Genomic DNA, 18,892 nt, shown 5'->3' on the forward strand with positions numbered 1-18,892 from the left:
GGTTCTGTAGTTTTCATTGTATAAGTCTTTCACCTCTTTTGTTAGGTTGATTCCCAAGTATTTTATTTTTTTTGAAGATATTGTGAATGGAGTGGTTGTCCTCATTTCCATTTCAGAGGATTTGTCGCTGATATACAGGAATAAGGCTGAACTTTAAAAGGAAAGAATTAATTAAGTGTAGCTGAGCATTCCACTGGAAGTGAAAGCTAATTGCATTTTAACACAGACGCCAGCTTTTCCATATGGAATGGGCTATAAGGATCTTAATGGAGGGGGGAGATAGTTGTCTATTGTTGGGTATAAAAGAGGCTCTTTGGTCTTAGCAATATGAAATAATTCTTTAGCAATAGTTTAGAGATCAATAACTACCTTTTGCAGACATGGAGCTGAAAATTTTACATATGTTCTTTTCCACTTGTACTTCAAAGCTTGCTCTGTCAAATGACTCATCATTTTTTTAAGTATAATTGTGGTCTTTTTACTTATTAAGTTTGCAGAGACACAGTGGTTATGCAGTGTCTTTCTTCAAAGACTATAACTGGACTGGGGGTATAGTTCAGTGGTAGAGTCCTTGCCTACTCTGTGTGAGGCACTGGGTTCCCTCCTATTTTTATTTATAAAAAATAAATTAATTAACTGAGGTATTGTGTCCAACTACAAGTAAAAAAAATTAAAAATATAAAAAAAGTAAATTGAAAAAGAAAGAATCATAGACTATGTCAGACATACACCTTAGAACTCTGGTCTGACTTTCTGCTCCAAGAAACTTTAAGTCAGACTGTGTTTCAGTATCAGCTTAACCTGTTATGTCCCACCTATGTCCTACAGATAGGATACCTATAAAACCCTAAAATTAAGATTTTTATAGATATCATGCATAGAAGGATGGTACAGGATGGGTTTAAGCATCACCTTAGAAAGAGTCTTGTGGGGGGAAACCCAAGCTTGGGATTGGTGCAGGTCAGTATTCAAATTCTAGTTTTTACTTCCTGAAGGCTTTGAATAACTGACTTAGCCTCTTTGATCTCAAGATTTCTTGCCCATGAAACTAAAATAAATGTACTAACCTGGGAGACATTGTGTCTTCAGCTTTCTCCTCTAATTTTCTTTTAATTACAAAGTTCACAACCTTAAGAGATGGACACTTTGTATGGTAAAGCCACACAAATCTTGATTCACCTTCCTGAAACTTCTACCTAAGTGTACTAACAAATCCATTTCTCTTTTTGTTCCTTCATTCTTTCTCTCATTCCACAGCTTGTTTAGTGCCTGTGATGTGTTCAGAACCCTGTTTAGGTGTGGGGGATTCAGTTTTCTTTCAGAGTCAGAGAAGGACAGAGCCACCTGCTCTCTACTATTCCCTGTCACAAGAGCTATATATAATAGAGGTGTGAATGACAGCGCTCATGGAGCAGTTTGGCAGCACAGATCAGGTGAACTCTTTTAGGGAAGTTGCATCTCTGCACAGAAAGGCTAAGCCTGTCTAGACTTTTCACACGTGTCTTTGAAGATTTCAACTCTGTGTCCCTGCACTTTCGAGCCCCTTGATGAAGAACCTTCAACCAGTCCCCCTTACACCTTTTATACCTTTTAGGAACTTCCAGGTTCTTGAGATCATGTTGGGAGACAGACGTCTGTGCTACTTACTGGTCACCAGAGATGTGGATCCCAGTTCCTGCCTCTTTAATTACAGCCCTTTCTGGCTTGCAAATGTGTTCATCTGGAAAGATTTCAAGTGAGATAGTACAAAGTTTAACCATTACTCTTTCAAGTTCTCAGGCACAAAATGTGCTTGAAGATGAATCACATACACACAAAAGCAGAGAACAAATGAATAACTAGAATGAGTCAGACCTATTTGGTTAAGAAACATTGCCAGTTTCCCTTGAATAAAACAAACAAAAAAGAAGAAGAACAAAGACTTCACCTCAGACAGCATAAGTATGTATCCACATACGTACATTTACCCTACATAAGCCATGAGGCTAAAGGAACATTGCAAAGATGCCCTCGTGTGCAGTTTTAAGCCATGAGTGTTTAACACAGGATTCACATCAGGAAATATATATTGGGAAACTTGTTATATGCAAAGCATTGTGAAAGACACAAAGTCTGAAAACAGATGTGATTCCTGTCTTCAAAGAGCTTCCAGTCTATGGAAGGGTACACAGAAAAATGAAACAAAACAGAAGTGGCATATGCAAATAAGACATGAGTGACATAACTCAGATAATAAGTCCCAACAGCCTATGTAAGAATGAAATTAAATGTATCACTGCATGATGCTATACTGTTACGCTCCACATGGATTACTTACATTTAATTCTATTTCTACATATCAATTTACTGACACTCCATTATACTATAAGTTCAATAAGAGAAAGCACTTTTTAAATTTTTTTCAGTGCTGTGTGACTGGCACAGAAAAGGCTCTCAATAATTTTTTGTTGTCTAAGTGGACAAATAAAGCTACAGAGAAAAGAAAGGATAACATGGAAGGGAGCCACCAATACCAGTAACCTGGATTTGATGTTGTGATGTTTCTTTTAAAAACTCCTCTATTGTTCCTGAAAAATTCTGTAGAAAGTGCTAGAAACATAATCGGCACAATGGAATATGTTGTTTGGATGACTTCGCTCTTTGCCATTCAGTCTTCCGTCAGCTTTAGTGGTTTTCTTGGAGATGCAGGACTCTCCATGTGAACACTGCGGAAGCAAACTCGCATGCCTCGATTTATTAAGCACATTGTGTAGCAGCAGGGCATGCTCACAGCTTCTTTTTATTTATGAAATCATGTAGGGGGAGGGCAGTGAGCTTGACTGGACACAGTAGCTGCATTGGCTACTTTGGCTACTTTGGCTACTTTGCGCTGGACACCGATTTAAGGGAAATAAAGTAAAATTGGGGGATCAAGAGGAAGACCATGATTACTTCTTGATTACATTACCATTTCAATGACTTATCAATTACACTCTAAGGTTATTAAAACATCCCACTAACTTTTGATCTTTGTCCGTCCTTTTTAGCTATTTCATGTACTATTACCTTTGAGATTACAGCTTGAGATAGAAACCCAGCCATCTTAAGTGTTCCCAGCATAAGCTTCTATATACTGCAAGTACTTCTATTTCTCTCAAAAAAAGATAATTTACATTTTGAGAACTTGCCAACAGAATGCCTTTTGCACTTATAAGTGTCCTTTTTTGAGAAGTAGGAACTTGTTATACTTCACTCAGGTTTTTAAAAGATATTATAATATTGAAGTCAGTAACCATACTCAATTCATTTGAAGTACAGAATGCAATTTAGAAAATCAACTTTTATTTATATTTTAAAGTATTTTATTTCTGAAAATTCCATTAGGTTTGGCCTTTGTGTTTGAAAGAAAGTTGCAACTTGATCCACTTTTTCTGACCTAGCATGACATTTACTGGGCTCTGTGTCTCCCTCCCATATTATTTGCAGCATCGGAGTTATCAAGCAGATTTTCTTTATATAGGTTTGTTTTTAAGACAACAATAAGATTTGCTTGCATGTCACCATACTCAGGCACTTAACAATATCCTAGTAAAAGTTATGTCTCAAATTCTGGCCATCTCTCCTTCTTTTCAGAGAATCTACTTCTTTTCCTATTGTTCATGGCCTCTACCATGGCCATGGTAGGAAACCTCTCTCACCTTCTCTCCAGCCATGTGGTCTTTGCCTTAGGCCCTCTGTGTCAGTGAAGGTCAAGGTAGTTTCTCCTTCATCAGAATTTCCCAGAAAGACATGTGAGGGCATATGAAGAGAGCCTACCCCACTCTCCCTGGGGAGGGCATGACATCTAGGAATTTCACTCAAACGTGCTGTCTAGCTATGTGCTTTGTACACCAAGTTTGAGGTCATTATCTTTCTGACTGCATCCCACTATTTCCATTACAGCCAGTAAGATCTTCTCAAAATTCAACTCTTGCCAGAATCATCCTATTCCATGTTCTCACAGATCCTAGTATCTCCTCATCAAAGCATTTATACAAAATCTAAATACACCTATTCTCCAGTTTTATATTGGTGTGATTAGTTGGTTAATGCCTGTCTCCCCTATTCTACAAGGGCAGAGACCACATTTGTTTTTGCCCAGCACACAATGTAAACAAAAAGCATCTCTTTTATGAATGAACATCACTGCGATAAACACTGAAGCTAAAAAGTTAGCTTCTTCTCATATGAGACTTGTGAATTATTAAAGAGCCGGACCTGTGATTGAATCATCACAAAGCAAGACATGTATAACACTTGACAATAATACAAAGGTATGGACAGGAGCAAATAGCTTGTCCTTGGAAGAATATACAAAGTGACATTTAAACAGGGACATTCCACAGTGAGAAGCATAGTTAGTTTTTTCACTTAGTCTTCTTTCTCCTTCAATTCTTGAATTGTACTTTTTGTCAGGACTTAGATGTTGCTCTGTTGTGCATTCTCTTGAACTTAGATCAACAGAGACCACAGGTCACAGCCACCTCTTTGATGTGTGGTGGTGCCAGGGCAGTAGCAAGGAAGAGCAGCATAGACTGGGCATCTTCTGCAAGCCTGGCTCTGGGCAGCTCAGGCGGTGGATTCAGAGCACTGGTCCTGAAGTGGTTTTCCCTTCTCTGCCACTTGCTGCTGCTACAAACTCAAGCATGTTTTCACTAATCCCCCCAAACTCAACTTCATCACATGTTAAATAGAATTGTATAATTCTGCTTACAGGATTATTGTGAACTTAGTGGGAAAAGTTTACACTTTGAATTCACGTTTCTAATCTTATGGCAGAAATATATAAAACTACAAGAGAAGAATTGGTCTTGCCCCCAACCCCTACTCTCAGTGCCCTTTTCTGGTATTTAAATAGCCGGCTCCTTCTTTTACAGATTTTGACTTAGACATCACCTTTGTAAAGCCCTGCCTTCACCACTCTTTCTAAAGTAGCTGCTCATCATATCATTCCATTCTAATGCAATGCAGTTTTGTTTTTCAATTGTCTGGCCAGTTCATTATCCATTCACTCACCATGTCCCCACTAGAATTTTAGTTCCTAAGAATAGGAACTTTTTTTTCATTCATAAAATATGACTTGTTTTGAACCCCACTCCTAAACCCTTGTATGTATTCACACCGTCACAAGATACAGTGGTAAACGAAACTGACAAAGCCCTTGTGGAGGTAGCTTTGAAGAAAAAAGAAAATTGAAACAAAGCAAATTGAAAAAGCATATAATTTGGAATTAATGTAAGTGTTCTGGAGGACAATAACCTTTGTCCCCTTGTCTGAAACTGGGGAATTGAGGATGGTTTTTAGTTTAGGTTTGAAGAGTGGATTGAAGTCATGTTAAGTACATGAGGGAAACACCACGCTCTCTGTGTTTAGGGGAATTTTCAGGGAGGGGGAACATTTTCAGATCCTGTGGCTAAACCAAGAATGTATCAGGAGCACATCCCAGGAACTAGACCAAGGCTTTCTGGATTAGTCACAAAAAGCCAAGTAGAGATGTCAAGTTACAGAGATTCTGGGGACTGATGGCCAAGCCAGAGCCAGGGGTAGAACTGAGCTGCCATTGCCTTTGGAAGCCCTTCAAAGCCACTGGACTGAGATAGACGGAGTCTAAGGCAGAGCCAGGACTACCATTAGAAGCCATGAAGAGAAGGAAGAGCCCGCAGCACAGAGTGGACAGTGGCGACTGATGAGGTGGGAAGAGTGTGACCATGGAGGCCAGGGGCAGTGAACTTCAAGGAGGAGGAGCTAGCTGCCGTGCCAATTCTGTTTAAAGTCATGGAAGACAGAAAGAAAGAAATGTCCCTTAGATTTGTATGGCAGCAAAGAGCTTGTCAGTGACTTGGCAGGTGCCTCTGGATGTGATGAGGTCAGACGCCCAGCTGTGGTGAGTTGCAGACAGAACCCACGCTGAGCAGGACGGCAGAAGCTCAGGGCAGTTCTTCAAAGGCTGGAACACAGTCACACTCGTGCCTGAAGACGAAATGTTTAGGTGCACATACTCAAACAACAAAATGTGAATGAAATGTTTCTTAGTACAAATATATGTGAAAGAAACCAAAGTAAGTTGGGACTCTGAAATTCTGTCCCATCTTGAAGGTTTTTCTCTATGTTGGCCACCTTACAGAAAGACTTGGAAATCCCAACCCCACAGAAAATGCCTCTCACTCTCTAAGACTTCTCAATGGGCCTTTCTTTCTTTGTGTATCACAGAATAACCGACTAAGAAAATATGCCTTTGAACTGAAAATGAACGATCTGACCTATTTTGTGCTGGCCGCTGAAACTGAGTTGGACATGGACGAGTGGATTCACACCCTCAACCGCATCCTGCAGATCAACCCCGAGGGGCCCCTGCAGGGAAGGAGGAGCACAGAGCTCACCGACCTGGGCCTAGGTGAGAGCTCAGGAAACCATCTTCCTTCCTCTGACCTGTGATTTCAGTTCTTTTAAAGCTGGGGCAGTGGTGGTAGCCGTCAGTTCTAACCCATACATCCCTGAGCTATTTACTCTAAGAAGTCACCTGATTCTTATGGTCACCTCTTATAGGGATGATTTTGAGTTGACTGGCAATGATTTGAGGCTGTCATCCTAAAAATAATGTTGGGAGTCATTTGTCAGCAGCATCAAAAATGTACCCATGTCTGATGGAAGGTTATCTTATAGGAGGTCATTTATGTGTTTTGACCCTTCATTCCATTGAATTAGTAGACCTTATTCTTTGAAAGGACAAATATGTATTACTCCCTCTTAGTTAAAATGTATTTTCATCTATGGTTTTTTGACCATATTGAGATCAGCTTTTATGTGAAAGTTTCAGTGCTATGTGTGGTAATAAGAAATCTATATGATAAAAAAAAAATTCTTCTGACCAGCCTAGTCTCCTCATAAGATTCTAATTTGTTGTAGGCAAAGAGAAGGAAATTAGAAAGAGGAGAGAAAAGTAAAAGGATAGAGAACAAACTCACAGCTATATGAGAGGCAAGTTTTTGACCCACAGAGTCAGTTACTGCTCCCAATAGAAAATGATTTCAAGACATTTCACAAAGCACTTTGGTAGTTTAGAAACCAAATCGTTCATAAATTCTAGTAGTCTTAAGTATCACATGCTATAAATTGAAAGCCTCATGAAATAATGTGGAAGAACATTGTTGGTGATTTTATTTATTTATTTATTTATTGTTTTAATTAGTTACACATGACAGTACAATAATCTTGACATATCATACATTTAAATCAGACGGAGTATAATTTCTCATTTTTCTGAGTGTACAGGTTGTGGAATCACATTGGTCATGCAGTCACATATATACATACAGAAATAATAATGTCTATTTAACACAGCTTCTCTATGCCAGAGTATTACTTACTTAATAATAATTAACTAGAGTACTAATGTTTACAGCGTCCCACAGAGCTAAAGTAACTGAAGCTAGCAGATGGGTTCTAGATTGATGTATTGAGAGTGAGAATTATCAAGGATATTTACAAAAACATATGTAAACATATATACAAAATATATACAACATATAAATATACAATATATACAAAAAAGAAAAATATAGACATATAAAAGAAAACTCTAGTATGCATTGTTGAAGCAAATCAAGAACACTCCAAAGGTACATGTGTATCATAAGGACCCAAAGTTCTTACCAGCACAGGAAGGTGTCTGGCAAGAATCCCAAAATGATCATCAGGGAGTCTAATTTCCAGCCCCTGACAGCCTAACAGAGTATGGATAGAGTGCAGAGAGAGAAGAAAATTAAGTCTTAGCTCACCAAGGTCCCTCTAAGCTCTTGAGTCTAACCCAGTTTCGTATGTCATGGGTATAAAAAGCTATGGTTGTGAATGCTATTTAAAAACCTGTTTTGGTGTATCTTTTCAAGATCCGCTGGATAATTCTACAACCTGTGAATGTACACCAGAGGAAACGGGGTCTTCAGAGAACAGCCTACACCCAGATTTCACTAAGGTAATGAAGTTATCATTGTGTGTGCTACTTATCATTTATGGCTTTCACAGGACAGATGGAAATGCTCTCTTAAGATTCAGACTAAGGAAGGAATTCAGAACTTTCCATTAACCTAAGTGTTTCACTTAATGGGAACACAGCTCTCAAAAACAAAAGCATGTTTTTATAAGACTTATTTTGTATTAGTGGATGACATTAAAACAGTGATAACACCCAGGGATGCTAGCTGACTGAGCGGATGTGTCTGGGGATGCATCTGGACACACGGATGCTAAGGGCTAATGTAGTTTTCTCCACAGTACCTCACAGAAACTGAAGAGTCTGTCAAAACCACCCGGAACTTAGAGAGACTAAGTCTGTTTTCACTGGATCCAGATATAGATGTAAGTTGGAATTCTTCCTGAGCGGACATAAACTTGGCTGTTTGAATACAACTGGGGATTTGAATGTAGAATTTATTTTTTTATGATGAGTGGTAAATACAATTTCTGACAAATTTTTCAGAGCTTGAAACTTCAAAAAAAGGATCTTTTAGAACCCGAGTATGTGATCAAACCCTTCGAAGAGAAAGCTGCCAAGAGAATCATGATCATTTGTAAAGCCCTCAACTTAAATCTTCAGGGTTGTGTTACAGAGAATGAAAATGATCCAATAACAAATGTAAGTTTCTCTTCTGTTACATCATACGCCAGTCAGCCAACGTTATACCTCACCCCGAGTCAAAATGTTTCTACTCACACTAATTCAGGCACTGATTTCAAATGTCTTTGAAATTTACAAAACTATGCATGCAAGACAGTGATATTTTCACATTACATGTGAGATTGTTGATGAGTAAGCTAAAATGAAATTATATCATCAGCAAAAATCTAGCCCCAAAATGAAGCTTCTTTATAATTTATGAATTTAACTGAGTGCTAGGCATGATTAAAAATGAAGTAGTTCAAGTCAGGTTTATTCACCTCTCAAAAAATACTAGGTGTGCCAACCATGAGCCAGACTTATTCTAACTACTAAGAAGACAACAGTGAAGAAGATAAATATTCAATAAATAGTAATGCAGGCTCCCAGTCTCCTGAAGATCATATTCTTTTTGAAAACTCATAAAGAGTAAAGAAGAAACACATTAAGAATATAAGTGCCCTGTGAAAAATTTTGTATCAGAAGCAGGGGTTCTGTAGACAGGGTGGTCATGAACAGAGGTGTCAAGTTCGAGAAGGATAAAAATGCAGGGTGAGGAGAACATTCTAGGCAGGAAAAAGAGCAAGGGTAAATGCCCTGCGACAGGGAGGTCTTGACAGGTTCAAGGAACTGAACGCAGATGGGGCTGGTGGAGGCTAACCAAGATGAAAAGTGAGAAACAGTAAGAAATAGGTTTAGATTAAGTCAGTTTAGCTAGGGCCTTATGAGCAGAGTGGAGAATTCAGGTGTATCCTAAGCAAGAGTGGAGACTGTCCCAGGGTTACAGCACTTTAAAATGGTGGGGTCTGATTTGCAATTTTAAAAGCCTGTGTCAGAAAAAATGGATTGGAGGAACTAAGAGTTGTCCAGGGAGACGAGCATGAAGACCACTACCAAGGTTTATGGTGTGATCCGAATGAGGGCTGGTAAGGAAGGAGAGAGATGGGCTCATCTGACTAATGTCTTGTAGAAAGAATGAGTCAGTGATACAGAAGGGTCCTGAAGTTGTGTTCATGAAGTCAAACAGGAGTCTAATTAAATAATGGCACAAAATGGGGCTGGGGGTGGGGGGACAGTGGTAAGCACATTTTATTTCCAATTTTGTAGTGAAAAGTGTTAGGAAAAATAATCAGACCTTGATTTCATGCAGGGTTTTTTAAATCCTAGAAACTTGGTCCTTGAAATTATTTGGAAATCTCAAGAAAATTTAACCCCAATCATAATGTCACCTATTCACTGTATTAAATAAAAATAGATGGGGTTTTGACCCAGCACATCTCTAAGTGCAATTTCAAAATCCAATTTAGAATCAAAGCTAATGGGCTTTTCTTTCCAGTGCCAAGGGCGTATGACTCCTTCCACGAGGATTCCTTTCTACTACGCTAAGACTCCTATTCAAAGCTAAGTGTTTATATCTGGGCCAGACCCACCAGGCAAGGATGAGACCCAAGTTCAGAGAATGGTTTTATTGTGCCCTTTCATATCTGCCAGGCCAAGGGGTTAAGTTGATTTGAACTGTTTTGTATGTTTGTTTTTCATTTATGTTTTTCATTTATGTTACAGTTGATACAAGTGTTAAAAAACTAGGAAATTACTTTTTAAAAATTTCATTGTGCTACTAAGCAGTGACACAGAAAACAATAATAAAACAGTCTCACTCTAAAACCATGTTTGTCATTTAATGGCATTGTTTTTAAAATCTTTTAAATTCAATACTCTTTTATTAATGTAACTGTTTTTTAAACCCATTGTTCTTATTTCAATGAAAATGTTTTAAATTAATGGAAACATTTCTCCATTTTGCTGAAGAGCCAACTACTACATTTAATGAATGAACATCTAAAGATTCCCCGAAAGAACATTATCATGAAGAGGAAACAATATTTGACATCATGTAATTTTGTATTCAGTAAAGTGAAAACCAAATTCAACTTGACGGTTTTATGGTGTAAAATATTTCTTTGAAAATAGGAATTGGTTCCAAAAATCTGGACTAATAGAGCTGCTTCACAGCAGAGCTACATTTGAAATTCTAGGGTTTTGAATTTTTAAGAAGAGCAGAGAATTCTAAACCTAAGCAACCTATGACTTAATTTTTTTAGGCTTTAAAGGTACTTTGTTAAACAAAACTGAATTGAAAAGCCAGTGATTCAGAAAAGAAAATTTGACATTTACATTGAAAAAGTGAATTGGGAGAAATAAATGAATCATCACATGAACTTTAATTTCTGAGGGGTTATCAAAGTAGGTAATTTATTCCCATTCACTAAAAGAAATGAAAATCAAAATGCAACCATTTAGGAAAAATAATAAGGATTTTATTCTTTGACCTTTAAAGTGTTTTGAGTTCTTACCTACCTGAGTTACTTTAAGTTTTGCATTTTTTTTCAATCTCTTAGCAGACTATCACCACCACAAACCAAGGGGATTTTTAAATTAAATTAAGTTAGCAATATATGAAACATTTACTTTATAATTGTTTTTAAAATAATTTGTTGAATTTTATTTTATATGTGCAATTATATTTCTTACAGTAAGGGAACTGGAAAATACTGCTATCATTTAGGAATTGAACCAGTATCCCTGTTATAAGACAAAGTCCACAGCATGAGTGAGTCTGACAATGATGAACTGGATCATAAGATGATCTTTATATATAAACTACTTGTCAGAATACTGGCAAATGACAAGTGTCAATTAAAAATTAAGTAGTAAAAACAAAAGTCAAAATGTTGTTTTTGTAGACATAGTTCATCTTTAGAGCCTATTGCTAATTACATATCTAAGTAATTACATATATGTGCATGTATATAATGTATGTCACTTTAGATATGCACATGCACATATATAATATGTGTACAGCTGTATATATGTGTATTTATTCTTTGATTTATTTATTTCCATCTCTGTGCATTTGACATTTTTTTAGTTGACCATTCCTTCTTTTTTGACTGTTTCTTCTTTCCTATGATACCCAGGTCCCATTTAAACAATTTTATCAGTTTTTTTTTTCTTACTTCTCTTCATTTCTCAATCGCTTTTATGAGTAGTTTTCCCTACTCCCATTTCTATCTTTTACTGTTGATGTTTTCTGGGATTTTATTCTGATTCCCTTCTCTTTATCTCATGGCTTATTGAAGGGGCACAAACAAAACCTCCCACATCCAGATCTCCAGGCCAGTTTCCTTTACTGGACTCAAAATACAGGCCCATATTCACTGCTGCTGGGATGTCTCACCAGTGACCTTCTGTGTCCCATTCAGAAATTGTGCTTGTATCTCTCTCCCATATGTCAGGGAATGGCATTAGCATCCACTTATGACCAAAGCTGGGAATTTTCTTCTTCCTGCCCCTGTGTATCCATTTTCCTAATCAACAAATACACATGCGTGCAGTGTTTTGGTTAAACATCCTTAGAGTTTCTCAAATGCCTCTTTTATGAGCACCTCCTAATTTTCACCTGCATTCTGATCTCATTCTAATATTTTTTCCTTTGTCTTATCATGTTATTATTTCTTTGCATAGGTCACCCACCCTATTTAAAAGTCCCTTCTAACCAATTCTTTTCCTAATTCCTACTTTTTAACTCAACCAATAAATTTCATTGTTTCTTCTCATCTTCCATTCATTTCCCATTTATTTCCCATCTTCAACTTTCTTTCCGGCACCCAGGAAGAGGTTTAGGGATGCTACACAGAGGCTTGGACATGGGTAAACTTTCAAGAATTCCAGAGGGCAGGAAGAAGAAAGTCATGTAAAAGCACCAAGGTAGCATGTCCCTGGGTCCCCCAGGATATGGGTTAGGGAACTCTGGAAGAGGCAACAACAACAGGTGGCTAGTGTGTTTGGCAGGGGTTACTCCGAAGCCGTAAGGTGACTGAACAAATAAGTAAATAGATTAATAACATCAAGATCCATATTTCTCACTATTGAAGGATATAAGTATAGATGCAGAAAATAGGAAGGTTAAAAGGAACCCTGGAGCATTTGAAATAGAAATGAATGCATCAATATGAATGCACTAATTTTCAACACAAATAAAGAAATAGAGATGTAGTAGAGTATTGTTAATTATGTGTTTGTGTGTGTCACCTTCATGTAAGGAGAGGGCCCAGAAGTCATAATGTCCCAGTGACATTATGATATTGGTTTCTAAATATCACCCTGACAAAAAAAAATGAGATATTATAGAAATATCTCAGGTGTGGAAAGTATGAGAAAAGTCTGGAGCAATTTGTTGGGTATAAAGGTCCTAAAAACCTTATGTGGACCTGCCAAAATTCTTAGGGGCTACTTTGAAGGGTATTGGTAATCAAATCTGGGGCAATTTGAACACCACTATAAACAATGATTATTAGAGGTTAAAATGTGTTTAATAAAATATTAATCCATGAGTCAATACTTGTATAAATAAATAAATGAATAAAAAAAATGAGGGAGAAGGGCAAGCTCACCTTTATCATTGCTCTGAACACGTGTAGAAAGAAAGATGGCACTAGAAGATCACCATTGGTAGCCAACTTGGTGGCTGTTGATTCTAGTAAGAGTTACCAGTAGAGGTTGAGACTGCTGGATTAAGGTTTGACGAGACCTTGGGAGTAATCTCAGACTATATTTCCACAAACGCCAATCAGTAACAAAAGGAAAAATGGTAAATTTATAATGGAGAAAACTAGCAGATATCAGCATAACCAGCAGGTCAAGGTTGGCACTATATGTGCTTGATTCAATGAATTTTTAACATAAAGGAAAAAATTGTCAATGTCTGTTTTTAAAAACTCAACAAAAATAGCTCCTCTGAGGAAACCTTCTGTCTTCTCTGACAACAGGCTTCTTCCTTCACAACCTGAAGCTCACCTGACTATTTATCACACTGAATTTTAATATATAGCTTGTTAACCAGTGTGTGGGAAGTTCCTGGAATAGTAGCAAGCAGATAGTAGATGCTCAATAAAGGTTCATGTGTTTGTCAACTCTTCATCACTGTGACCAAAATACCCAACAAGAACAACTCGGAGGGGGAAATGTTTATTTGAGCTCATGGTTGCAGAGCTTTGGTGCATAGTTGGTCAGCTCCATTGCTCTGAGCCTGAGATGAGGCCAAACATCATGGTGGGAAGGCATGGCAGAGGAATGGTGCTCAGCACTTGACAGGATGCAGAAAGAGTATAGGAACGAAGGATGAAATATAATCCCCAAGATCCGAGCCCGAGTGACCTGTTTACTCCAGCCATGTCCTGCCTACCTATAGTTATCACCCAGTAATCCACTCAAATTACTAATCTATCAAATGGGACGTGATTAGGTTGCAGATCTCATGATCTGATCATTTTGCCTCTGAACATTGCTCCATTGCCTAACATGAGCTTTTTTTTTTGGGGGGGGGGAACCTCACATTCAACAGCTAGCTATTATTACTAACCTATCAAGCTGTTATAAAAATTTATGAGAAGTGGTTGGAATAGTGAAATGTTTCTCAATGCAGTATAACTCCTAAGATTCCTTTGCAGACTACCAAAATCCTGGGGTAACTGAGGCAATGGGTATTTCCTGAGAGTGTAGGGAAAATAACTGGAAGGATTTGTAAGCCAAACCATGCATGTAGTTCAGTATGTGGCAGAAAATAGTAGGTGGGAATACTAGAGTGGAGAGATGAGTGAAATACAGTCCTGGGGTCTTAGGCTGCAGCTGAAAGCAAGGACCCTGGGTACTTCTCACTGAGTCAAGGAGAACTTGCTGTCTGCACATGTTTTATCTATGGCATTGTTAATGGATGTGCCAGAGAGGCTGTTGCCTGGGTAATGATTTTCTGTCAAAACCATCTGTTCTTTCTTTTTCATGCAGATTGAGCCTTTCTTTGTGAGTGTGGCACTTTATGACCTCAGAGACAGCAGAAAGATTTCTGCCGATTTTCATGTGGATCTAAACCACACTATTGTCAGACAGATGCTCTCAGGGGCTTCCGTGGCTTTGGAAAATGGTAACATCGACACAGTCACTCCAAGACAATCAGAAGAACCTCACATCAAGGGATTTCCTGAGGAATGGCTTAAATTTCCAAAGCAGGTTGCACTTTTGTTTACTTGGAGCAGAAAATATTTGTTCCATTGTTCTTACCCTTAGATCACATAAGATGGGCAATATCCCAATTAAAAATACCTTAAAACCGTCTCTTTTTTTAAATGGCATTTTGCAGATTCTTCGGTTCAAATTTCTTAGATGCTTATGAGCTGCTTTCTTTGTACATAGGCTATATTTTCTGTAAGTGATCCACATTCTGAAATAGTTTTGGTGGCCAAAATCGAAAAAGTCCTGATGGGAAATATTGCAAGCGGTGCTGAACCTTATATTAAGAATCCAGACTCCAACAAGGTAATGCATCATTTTCTTATATGTAATTTATATTACTATCAAGAAATAAAGTCACACTCCCTTGATGAATTTATCATGTATGATAAATGTATGGCTTTAAGTATTCTCTTTTCTATTAAATTAGTATTCACCAAGAAATTTTTAATGTATATATCTTTGATCTACATCTTTTGGACTCAACAGTTTCTGACTTCTGAGAATTTATGGGTAAAAGCAAATTTAAGTGTGAATAAAGTTTTAGCCCCAAGGATCAAAATATTTACAATAATGAAAAATTACGATAATCTAAGTACAAACAAGTGAATACAGTTTGCTAAAATATCAGCAATGCAGATGATAAACTAAGTGAATAAGTAAGATAGACAATTATACATCAAATTTTGCCAACACCTAAGTGAAGTAGGAAAGAACAAAAGAAATACAGCAAGTTCTTTGAGTAATGAACCTACAGGTAATATTTTTCTACTTTCTTCTTTTCTATTAAAATAATCAAATGTTACTGTCTAATAAAAAAAACAAACAGCTATTTTCCATGCAAAGGAAAGATATTAAGGAAATAATTCATAAGAATTGAATTTGAAGAAGTGTAATAATAAGGACAGAGTTTAACGTATTTGTGAGAGTCCCTTAATTCAGGATTTGGCAAACTAAGGTCTTCAAGCTAAATCCAGCCTGCCATTTACTTTTTTTTTTTTGTAGTTGTAGATGGACAGCATGCCTTTATTTTATTTGTTTATCTTTATGTGGGTCTAAGGATCGAACCCAGTGCCTCACACAAGCTAGGCAAATGCTCTGCCACTGAGCTACAGCCCCAGCTGCCATTTGCTTTTTTTATATAATGTTTTATTCAAACACAGTCACATTTATTATGGACGGTTGCTTCTGTCCCATAGCAACAGAGTCAGGAAGTTGTGATAGAGACCATGTGGCCCAAGAAGCCCTTTACAGAACAAGTCTTCTGACCTCTATTGTATGAATCAAAGAAGATAGAGTACAGACTGGAAATGTAAATTTGATACATTTTTCATTCAACATTTTAAGGTCTTTTAAGTCAAGAAAAGAAAACAGTATTATAAGACAAGGGTACTTTTTACATTTGGAATTTCCTCTACTTGGAATTTCCAAATAAAAGGGAAAAAAATGCTCTATAATAATTTGAACACAGAGGCTATCATTGGGGTCTTTTTAAAGTAGAATCCGTGGACCAGTAAGACAAAGTTCCACTCAAATTCGCTACAAGATAATATGAAGTATTTAGTACATCTGCATTTCATAAAGTATCATTCCTAAACAATATTTTTATTTTTTCTTTAGTATGCACAAAAGATACTAAAATCCAACAGGCAGTTCTGCAGCAAATTGGGGAAATACCGCATGCCATTTGCTTGGGCAGTGAGGTAAGTTGATCATTGCAACCAACAGAAGAGAAGTTCATTTATAGTCTGCCTAGTTAGAAGCTTCTGTTTTGGACACCTTTGTTTTACCTGTTATTTTTAATATACCAACACCTACAAGAATTCTAATGTAGTCATTTTCATAAACATTTCCAGCTTCCCAGAGACACATTTCACAAGGTATTTTATCAAGACAGCTCATTATAGAAGGTCCTGATGTGTGTACAATGGTGGGCGTGACCAATAGTGCTGTGAATTATTTGTAGATGTCAGATCAAAGTCATAAATTGTTTACTGTGTATACTTGGTTCAACAAACCCTTAATATTATGTCAGCCCTGAGCTGATACGCATAAAATTCAGAGGGTTACACTGATTTCCTAAGCAGTTGCATGTTTTCATCTGTGAATAGAGCTCAGGTCTGTATCTGGATGTCCAAATGCAAACATCAGATCAATCTTTTAATCTGTCTTTGATTTTGGTACAGATTAGCAGAACCAAATTTATCTGTGCCAATTGATTCTGATAAAAATTTTGAATCCTATGGGCATTGATGGTGGAATCATCCACCTGGACACATCCTCCATGTGAAGAACAAAACCTGCTGTTCAGATCTGCTTTAACATCAGTTACATTGACCTCCTCCTCTCTTTATGTCCTTGTTAGTATAAGAATTACAGCCTGCCATGCACTAACAAAGACAAAAAGGTAAAGGTCAACAGTGTACAAACTGAATGAACTAGAAGATGTTAATTAGAGTTACAAAACGAGACAGCCTTTTAAGTATTCATTTGAATATCAGTAACAGTTTTACAGTGGCAATAAATTTAAAGTCCAAAAGGTTCTTTAACCTGTTATGGCATTTATAGGTCACACAGTTGATCTAAAATGGTGAGTATATTCATGGGAAACCTCATCAGTATTTGTCATTGTTGTGAGGTCATTATTTAAAATCAGGGAACCCTAGGTGAAGGAAGAAAAAATGTCTAAGTATGGGCTGCAGTAAACTAAAATAGACTAATGCAGTCTCCAAGAACTAATTTTCCCTAAAGCAACCCAAAGCAAGGGAGGAAAAGGCCCAAGAGCCTGACAAGCATGGTCCAGATCAGCACTTGCTGTAACTCTGGGCATGTTTCCTCTCCGAGGCTCAGGGTCTTCATCTCCAGAATGGAGATGATAGTGCATGCCCAAAGGAAGTGCACATGGTCTCAGATGCAAAAGTATTTGGCAAGAAGTCGATCGTGAGTGTTACTTCATCTCTGCTTACTATCTTCCCTTACAGCGACAGCTAATGCCAGCATATTCCACATGAGAAGATATTATACATTGAAACTCTCACGATGCACTTAATTATTTTTATTTCTCATGAGCTTTCATAGAAAGGATAACTAGTTATAATTCACTGATCAAACATTTTCAGATTGCTTATTATTCTCTAACCTCACCTATTGGGGAAAGTGGAGGCAAAATGGCCCTTGACAAAATGAAATATTCCTACACAGCAAACTGATAATCATGAACACATTGTTCAGAGATTTTAGAAGCAAGCATTTTAGAGCTAAACAGAGCTGGACTGAAAATCCTAGCCCTATTCTGTGTAAGCCAAGTAAACTTAGCCAGTTACTTATGGTCTGTCTTTACTTCCATTGTTCAGTTTTTCATTCTACAAAAAAGATTGCAGGTGAATAATTTACTGTTGCAAGGATTAATGAGAATAAATATGTACCCCATAAAAAGGAGTAGTGATTAGGTGGCATAACTCCCCTGTTCTCTAACATTGAAGACAAAGCAGTTATGTGTGGATCTAATTTTTCTTTGGCCAGCACATTGTGTGATAAAGTATAAAGTGTAATAAAGAAAACACTGAGACTAAGGATACTGTGCACCTGAAGCAAGCCCTGCCTGACATTGTATTATCTGCACAAAAATAATTTATGCATTTTAATTAAATCTCTATGTTTCAATAAAATGGGTCAAGGAAAAGGAACAGTGGCTCAGGTCATCTTATTCTCATTTAATACAAAAATCTGATTCAGGTTGCCTCCATTTTATCTGTATATCTGTCCTCAAAATTCAGTCAAGGCCCATTTATCTCCACAAAAATGTTTCACCTTCTACATTCAGATACAATCCCACTCTTGTCTACTTGTAAATCCTAATGGTTCCACCCAAAGTGAAGTGGTCCTGTCTGGTCCAGGTTTAGGATGTCTTGAAGAAATAATGAAAAAGAATAGCATGTCCCACAAACATTCCAGAGTTTTGATTGAAATTACTACATGTGAGATATCATTTAAAAAGTTGTAATATTGACTCCTATCACTTTAGACATAAAATTGAAATACAAAACTAAACATAACAAAATACAATGTAAATGAAACTTTTATCTAAATTTTCTTTTTTTTTTTTTTGCTTTATAGTTTCTTCCGTTACAAATCAAATATTTCTTTACTCACCTT

General features: G+C 37.2%; 1 protein-coding gene across 3 annotated transcripts in view; it reads left to right on the forward strand.

Annotated features, from left to right (window-relative positions):
- Positions 1-18,892, forward strand: part of Dock10 (dedicator of cytokinesis 10) — a 234,268-nt gene that overhangs the window by 143,709 nt on the left and 71,667 nt on the right. For all 3 annotated transcript variants that reach the window (XM_027942015.3, XM_027942017.3, XM_027942018.2), the window contains exons 8-14: positions 6,229-6,412; positions 7,905-7,990; positions 8,290-8,373; positions 8,495-8,650; positions 14,516-14,737; positions 14,921-15,043; positions 16,358-16,440. In XM_027942015.3, coding sequence (XP_027797816.2) covers positions 6,229-6,412; positions 7,905-7,990; positions 8,290-8,373; positions 8,495-8,650; positions 14,516-14,737; positions 14,921-15,043; positions 16,358-16,440 — 938 coding nt within the window. The remainder of the gene's footprint in view (positions 1-6,228; positions 6,413-7,904; positions 7,991-8,289; positions 8,374-8,494; positions 8,651-14,515; positions 14,738-14,920; positions 15,044-16,357; positions 16,441-18,892) is intronic.

This window comes from Marmota flaviventris, chromosome 11 (genome assembly GCF_047511675.1).
Source record: "Marmota flaviventris isolate mMarFla1 chromosome 11, mMarFla1.hap1, whole genome shotgun sequence".
In the NCBI taxonomy this organism is placed as follows: Eukaryota; Metazoa; Chordata; class Mammalia; order Rodentia; family Sciuridae; genus Marmota; species Marmota flaviventris.